Source organism: Ptychodera flava, chromosome 11 (genome assembly GCF_041260155.1).
Source record: "Ptychodera flava strain L36383 chromosome 11, AS_Pfla_20210202, whole genome shotgun sequence".
NCBI classification, from domain to species: Eukaryota; Metazoa; Hemichordata; class Enteropneusta; family Ptychoderidae; genus Ptychodera; species Ptychodera flava.
In genome coordinates this window covers 4152342-4160709 of record NC_091938.1, presented here as the reverse complement: position 1 = coordinate 4160709, position 8368 = coordinate 4152342, and the positions used below count along the sequence as shown (strand labels likewise).

The following is an 8368-nucleotide window of genomic DNA, read 5'->3' as shown; positions in this document are numbered from 1 at the left end:
TGTTCAACAAAGATTTAATGATTCATGTCACTTGACGATCTTGTCGATTATCAACACCGGGGGACAATGCATAAATCGCAAAATATATGATAATTTCTCTAAGATAACAAGTACGCAACACAATCATATTTCACGCTTTGTGATATCTTTGAAATTTATTCATACATCTACGAATCTGCAGCTGTACTTACGATCATCATGAAGACGTTGATTGTCTTCGTTATACTCTTCATCGTGCCTTTACTTTGATTAGACTACTACACGCCGCGTGGTGGCGTCGTCAACACGATCAAATGAGTCGTCAGCAAGTATGTCTGTAGGCCTGTCTGTCAATCCCTCTACGGTAGAAGACACAATTTAAGCTGAGTCCCCTTTAACAGATGTTATGAACACAAATTTGAGAAAATACTGCATACTCTCTGAAAAACGTTCTCATCAGCCTGCTGAAAGAACAACATTACCCCCAATTGCACTCACACTTAGAAAGTGACAGGAAAGTCTCTGCCACAACTTGTTTGATTTCGTCTAGTCCGACGTCTTAGTAAGATCTAGTTTCAGTTATTAGTCAGTATACGTTGCACGATTGAAGATTAAAGTGGAACAAACCTCAGAGAGGTACTGGAAAGGTTTCCGGTACTCTACTTATGTACGTATTCAATCGTTAAACTTCAACCTAATACGCCTCTCTGGGTTGCGAGTGATAAATCAGAAACACTACCAGTATCCGATAATCTTCACTATTGCTGTCTTCGTGCCTTTGCTTTGTGATCGAGTTTTTATTGTACTCCAAATAAGCTTATGACTTTATTTTCGTCATTGACGAGGAAGGAAGTGTCGTTCCAGGTAAATAAATGTTGTTGTTTTTTTTCATATTTTCCATTTATGTGAACAACAGATTTATTATCGTATCATCGTGTTGGAAGACCATGCATTTTCAAGCCTTTATCCAAAAGACTCTCATGAAAATGTTGTGCAAACCATTAGTTCTATCATGATTTATCTGTTATACCTACGGACCTTCTCGCCACAGAATCTACTATCCGCCTCAGACAAGCACCACAGTTTTGTCTAAGTATCCAAAAAATATCCCGAGAGGAGTTTAAATACATAACGTGGAAAATAGCAATCCTAGACGTTGCTGACAGCAATTATAAGTGACGATGGAGATCGCTTTGAAATGGTACACTTCTCTGTCTGTAGTCTGGAAATTAATGGCGCCCTCCGCTCATTATTTGTTTTTTGCTGCCTTATTACGCTTTAAAATTGTAAATAGTCGGAAACTGGTTAAATCATGTGAGAAGTTGTACGGGAAGAATGTTTACTCCTGACATTTTCATACGGGGGTGTGCCGTCTAAATTGCAAACATCTAGAGAACCTATTTATATTCCGAAAAAATAACCCGTTGTCAGGAATTTTCTTAATACTTTTGGGGAATTTTATTCATTATTGCATGTTTTCCCTTCGCATTGGGACATTTTCAATGTTATCAACCCTTGTTTAGGTTTTTCCGGATGAAAAGTCGGCTATGCATACATAGGGAAAAGTGAGCCATCGGGCGTATATTTGCGGTGGCGGGGTGCATATTTCAATTTTTTGCAAATGATATAACAAGTGTCACATTTGCTCGTAGAAAAAACAAAAATAAAAACGCAAAAATAATCTGGAAAAAATTGGAATTAATTTCCCTCACCTGTCGGAAACGTAAACGTGATGAATGCAAAACCTACATCGAGCATGGTATAAGCTTATAACTGCAGGGTTATCTAAAATAAGGTGTGTAGGCGACAAAGGGAGACAAAAGGGCCGTCAGCTTGCTGCTGATGGGGAGGGTGGTAGAGGGGAACTTCTCCCTGAGTGAGAATATTTTCGAAAATTCAACATTTTTTAGCAACTTAATGAATTGCTATAAGCTTACCTTGGAAACTGGGTAAGACAACTTTGTTTGCGTAATAGGATGAGCATGGGCGTAGATATACAGGCAATGATGATAAACTTAATAATCTAGATATGAGGTTGTCGAAAAGGGCTGAAGGGATAGAATATAACAGAGAGTTAAATTAAAAAAAAAATCATATGTACGTAAGTCTGACTGTAGTTTGGGGGTTTGCACAACCTGGAAACACCCGCTACATTTTGGATAAGATGTTACGGCGAAATTTACAGCAATGGGAAACGTCCCTTGAAAAATATTTCCCGGCCTCCTAACCCCTCCTCCAACGGACACAAATGTTTGCTTTGCACGCAGAATAACCAGTTGTCAACCATATTTCAACCGATGACACGCTATATGTTAGTAAAATAAAAAATATGACCGCAACTAATGGCCCCAGTTCTACATAATTTGGAGACATCAAAATATAAGACCAATGCCGATCTATACTGAAAGTTCTGTCATGTCATTCTACCTACTTACAATTTTGCATATGTCAAAGGTCATACAGCAACATGGCCGCCTCCGTTGGCATTCTGGCTCACGACGTGCAGCGAGACGATATTCCACCAAAATTACTTATTCTTAACAATATAGGCCAATGCTTGTTCATTCTCTTGTTTCACTTTTTGCCATACTTTGTCACTGACACGTTTATTGTCATTTCTTCGCCAATACGAACCGTAAAATTATTTTGTTTATCATTCGGAATAATTGGTGGTTTGACAAGGTGGTTTGCAAACGGAAGGTTACAACGTACAAAAGTGTTCAAGGTAGGTAGGTTAAATGATTTGATTTACACTGATGCATCGGATACGCCAACTTCTAATCACCATTTACATTTAATTCATCTTCCTTTTATTTCAGACAACAAGTAAGAGAAGCAAATGGCATCATCTGTGTTCTAGGTTTACCCATATCTTCAAATGTGGTTGTGCATTCGGCCTGTCCGTACTTCTCTATCATCTGATCGCAGTACTCTATGGTGCCGCCTTTGTAGAGTAAGTCACATCGTACCACAGGTGTGCTGTGGGCTGGGTAGTTTTAATTGTATAGAGTTTATGCTACGTTCCGACGTTCTCACACGTTGACGCATGAGAACATCTGAACATAGCATAAACTCACAGCTATCAGCCCACAACACGCCTGTCATCGTACCTTCATGAATGAGAAACGAGACCGCCCTCAGTGGTTCACACAGTGACAATGGAGGCAGTACTCCGTTGTCTTATTAGACGTATATCATTCAGGACATAAATTTGTGTCCTAAACCCCAGCGTCGCTCACGTTGATTGGTAGGTCTTATGTCCCTGTGTCCCATCTGCGTTCATTCATTGGCTACCTATATGTCCTCAAGTCTCATTAATATTTACTGTTCCGAATCCAGTTCATTCATTGGCTGGCTTATGCTCTTGTCCCTGTCTCACTTTCGAGTGTTACTTGTCTCGCTCTGCCATGTGCTCATTACTGTAACCTGTAACGCATCTGCGAGCCTAGGCAATCATTACCAGACAGGTAGAGCGTATTCGCAATGTTTGTGAAGACAAATTTGTCTTCACAAACCTTGCGACTACGCTCTAGCTGTCTGGTAATGATTGCCTAGGCTCGCAGATGCCTTACAGTAATGAGCACATGGCAGAAGAGACAAGGAACACCCGAAAGTGAGGCAAGGACAAGAACATATGGCGGCCAATGAATGAGTTGCATTCGGAACAGTAAATATTAATGAGACTTGAGGACATAAAGGCAGCCAATGAATGAACGCAGATGGGACATAGGGACATAAGACCTACCAATCAACCTGAGCGACGCTGGGGTTTAGGACACAAATTTATGTCCTAAATGATATACGTCTATTAGTCCTGTTTCATAAGTCAGGTCCATGACATATGTACCAACATCAGTGATTGGTTCATCTGGTAATTTAAGGTCCATTTGCGTTACGCTGATTGGTGGGACCTCATGTGTTAGGTCTCATTACTATGTATTATTCACTTTACAGCTCCCTGATTGGTTAATGTGTAGGCACAGTCCCTCCATCTATAGAGGGACTGTGGTGTAGGCCAGGTCCTCCAGTGTTCACTGCCTCATTATGCAATGTCCCACGTACTTCCTGGCTTCTGCTGAAGTAATACGTTATTCGTGATGTTCACGGCTCGACCTTATAGACTTGGTTCAAGTCCGTGATTTGTTAATGTTTGAGTGGAGTGAACGCATTGATATGTATTTTGCTTTCATGTGAAACGCACGCGTGAGTGGAGTGGACGCGATGAGTCGGGTGAACTCTATATAGGGGAGTTTCACCCGGAATCCGGCAGAAACTAACTCCTATACTGCGCAGACTCAAAGGTAACGCATTCAATTGCCCTGACAAATACCTCGTTAGCAGCTCATAAGGTAGTAGACGGCTACTACCTTATGGACCTTAGAGAAGCGGATTAACCAATCAGAGCATGCAGGACGTGTAATGTAGGTCATTTTGAAACAGGACCATTTAACCGTGGCAGATAGATCTTTAGGTGCTTGGCTAGCCCTACGAGTATGGCGAGAGTGTTGGACTTTGGCTACAGTATACGCTGCCTCAGAGTCTGTGTAACCAAAGCCGGACACTCGCCATACTCGTAGGGTCAGTGCTTGGCATATTAATGGTTTAAGGTAGTATGCGCCCTGAAAGTGAAACACTTAAACTTAATTTGCTCAAACTTTCCTCAAAGAATATTTCAATCATTCTCTTTCAAAATCAAGAATAAAACTGGGGGGTCATTGTGCAAATTTTGGTAATAAAGTAAGAAACTACTCGGTAACATTTACCAATATTGAAATTCAAAATGGTTGCCATCCATGTTTTAACTCTAGGGGGAAAAAAATAAAATTTTGAAAAACTAAGCCGATGAAAAGTTTTCTTACACCAACTAAGAGCTTTAAAGGGAACCCCCATGAGTGGTATAGCAGAAAAAAATTGTAAAAGTTTTAGAGGCTGAATATCTGTCCCCGAGGCGCATTCTACCACATGAAGGATGTCTGTGACTGCGTGAAGTGCTGCCTCATGTGTCTGGTAGATGAGATTGCTATTGCCATGCTAAGACTTGGTGGGGATGGGGGTTTTGATAGGATGCATGTTTTCATAAATTATCCTTTATGAAAGCATTTCATCTGTGTCCTTGTGTGTAACTCACTTTATGCTTGAAAGGGTGGGATATCATTCGCAAAAACTACCTGACTGAGGTGTAAATAACAGTCATGTATGCATCCCTTCTCCAAAAAGTTTATTTTCCCAACATATGGAATTATACACGGAGTATTCCTATAACAGTGCCCTGCCCCCTGTCAACTGACTGTCCAGGAGAAGCCATACTCCAGAAAGTGTATGCTTAGGATTTTGCAACATTCAGTACGATGAGTGCACCTTTATCTCTGTGCATATAGTGAGTCCTTTCAACAAGCTTTAGTGCCGCTGCGTGTATCGCTCTGCCAGACCTTTTAGTACCTTGCAAAGATTGCCAATGACCTTGTGTCATTATTATGCTCTGAAAATGGTGACATGCCCTGTCATAACTGTAAGTTTAAACCAACTTTCTGAACCTTGGCTGAATGACTTTGTAAATTTGTTTTCTTGTATGATAAAGTATAAACTTATTAGTCGCCTTTTATGTTGAATAAAATCATCCTATGGATATTTTGAATTTTTGCATGCATGGAAATAGCGTAATTGTTTGATACTACTCCTGTGTCTTATAATTTACCATACATGTAGCAATAGGCAAGATTGCTATTGCCACGTGCATTGTAGTTTTATGATGAGTTGGCGAAGGACACAGTGGCTTTTATACCAAGTTTCCAGGCTCCTATGGTTCATGATGTACATCTGTCATGGATTGTAATCTTGAGGAAAATGTTTCTTTCAAAGATTTTTAATTATACGCATGACTGATTAATACTTCAAAGATGTTGATCCTTATTTGTGTTTGGCATACACAGTGGATGTCCCATCAATATCTAGAGTTTTTGTTTTCATTCCTTTTTATGTTTACTCATCACAGAATATAAAAATTGCACAATTACAATGATGGATCAAACAGGAAAACAAAGTCAGTCAGTGAATAAAATTAACTTATTAAACTGCAAAGATCAATGTTTGAAGTTTCAACAATTGAACAAGTGATTGCAATTGCAAAGCAAAAGGGCAATTTAATCAAAATCAGATGTACAGATAAAACGTAGCTATACTCTTGATCATGCCGTGTTGGTGTTGCCTGTCTATGGAGGTGACTAATAGCCTGAAGTACATGTAAGCATTGGTCAAAATATCACTATTTCTAGATCTGATTGTTATCAGATTTGTGAATAAGATGATTTTCTTGTTTCTTCACTTGTAAAATTTACTCATGTCATTTATGCATTATATTTAATGGATTATACCACCTCCTTGCAATATTGATGTTTTGGATTTGCAAAACTGAATTCTGGAATAGTTGAGAAAGTGTCAATGAAACTTTCTATTGCATGTATCATTTATCATCATTTCTTTGTCTCTCTGTCGACAGATTAGTTGAAGAAACATTCATGTTTTCAGTTTTATTGGCAACCCTGTCAACACTGCCGTGTCTCTTAGTTCTTGGTTTGAATGGAGATGCATGGTCTCGTCTTTTCACAAATAATAAGTATGTACTTCATCTTCCTTCATCTTGAGATTATTTGCTCATGTGGTCATTGATTGGTGGTTGTCTGTAAGACTATTAGCTAAAAGGACCAGTAGCTCCAATGTTTGATGATTTTTTTCGCCATTTTTTGTTTCAATGGTGACTAACGGTCTTTGTTAATCTCTCCATGGCCCAAAGATGCAATGTTCATCCTGACAACCACAGTTTATTGTTCTACTCCCCAAAGGATTTTAAGACACACAGTGTTGAGCTTGTCAGCTCAGACTATGCATGTGTAGAGTGCAGTGTAATTGTTGACAAGTGAATTCTGGTCCAGACTAGAATTCAAATGTAGACAGTGACAGTGCATTTTACAGGTATCACAGTCCCTAAGAGGGACTGTGCAGGTATAAACACTGTGTTGGCAAAGCTGAATGTAGATGTTTCAACATGTTTTGGGGAGTAAAACAAGAACTTGCAAAATTCACTTACAAAAACAAACACTGCAAAGGTCTTTGATCAAAGACTGTCTGTATACATTCTGTAGAATCGGTCTTCAAATGTCTCATGGCTGTATAACTCAGAAGCACATTGCAACCTAATGTATGTTGTGATACTGTTGATAATGTACAATATTTTGCATTTCTTCCCTCTGCAAATCAGGCCAATACTTGGACTTGAGAGTTGTTTGCAGCAGACAACAGTAATCACACTGATTGGAGCATGGCTTGGAGCATTTGTTGTTCCGTTGGATTGGGACAGACCCTGGCAGGTATGTTACAATTGCAATAAAGCATGTATCATAGAAATTGCCCAAGTTTTCTCCATTATATTGGTACTACCATGTTTCAGATTTTAATAGAAATGATAATTTTGTGTGAGAAAATGAAAATGTTGCTTTATTCTTCTCCAGCTACATAAATGTGAAAGTGATTGTGTAAAAATGTGTATGTGAGTGAGTGATTGTGTGGAAGTGTGTGTGAGTTAGTGATTGTATGAAAGTGTGTGGGTATGTGTGTGTGTTTGTGAGTGATTATATGGAAGTGTGTGCATGTGAGTGAGTGACTTGCTGTCTATGAACATAATAATTTTAAAGCATTTTATGTGTAAAGCACAATCAAATGTGATTTAAATGGTCGAATATGAGTTTTCTCTCATAATACAATTCCTAAAGAAATACTTTACCTTCTGTAAGTAGTTGACATAAAAAATGTCCACACTTCAAAGGAAGATGAGGCTGTGTTTTGTTAAATATTACTGTGACTGTATACAGAATTCTAGAAAATTGAAATGAATGAAAGATGATTTTGTTTGTTTTTTCTGACAGGAATGGCCAATTTCTTGTTTAATCGGAGCGTCAGCCGGACATTGTTTTGGCCTTGTGATATCATCACTGTATCTCTTCTACAAAACAAAGGATAAAAGAAAAGGAAACAAGTCAAAGAAAGTTTGAATTTATGGTTTCACATTTCTTTCCAACATTTTTGTATATGTAAATATTTTTTATGTCTCTGTGAACAGTGTTTATTTATTATTTTGAAATAAAAATGTTGGAGAAATTAAAGAGTGTCATCAAGTGCAAAGAATGTACTATGTTTTAATGCCCCGTTGCCAACATAAACAACTATTTCCTAACTTGCTCGCTAGCTTTAGCTAGGTTGATTCTATTTGTTGCAAGTAATAAGGAGCAAACATATATTGTGATGGAACCAGGCTGCAGGGAACACTTAATGTAAATAAGTACAATACAAAAATTATACTTTACAATTGTAGAAATTTTTCAAATATATATCAAGT

The 8368-nt window shown here is 38.5% G+C and overlaps 1 protein-coding gene across 1 annotated transcript; it reads left to right on the top strand.

The window, feature by feature from the left end:
• Positions 1-2396: 2396 nt before the first annotated feature.
• LOC139143305 (phosphatidylinositol-glycan biosynthesis class F protein-like) lies at positions 2397-8135 on the top strand. Its single transcript, XM_070713532.1, has 5 exons — positions 2397-2704; positions 2799-2932; positions 6476-6592; positions 7235-7343; positions 7899-8135. Exons 1-5 carry the CDS (start codon positions 2447-2449, stop codon positions 8022-8024), a joined length of 744 nt encoding a protein of 247 aa, XP_070569633.1. The 5' UTR covers positions 2397-2446; the 3' UTR covers positions 8025-8135.
• The last annotated feature ends 233 nt before the right edge of the window (positions 8136-8368 follow it).

Bases quoted from the DNA above. Each gene is read 5' to 3' on its own strand.
- LOC139143305 (XM_070713532.1), top strand. From the start codon at position 2,447: ATGGCCGCCTCCGTTGGCATTCTGGCTCACGACGTGCAGCGAGACGAT. The intron at 2,705-2,798 runs GTAGGTAGGTTA...CTTTTATTTCAG, and splicing joins AACGTACAAAAGTGTTCAAG to ACAACAAGTAAGAGAAGCAA. The intron at 2,933-6,475 runs GTAAGTCACATC...CTCTGTCGACAG, and splicing joins TATGGTGCCGCCTTTGTAGA to ATTAGTTGAAGAAACATTCA.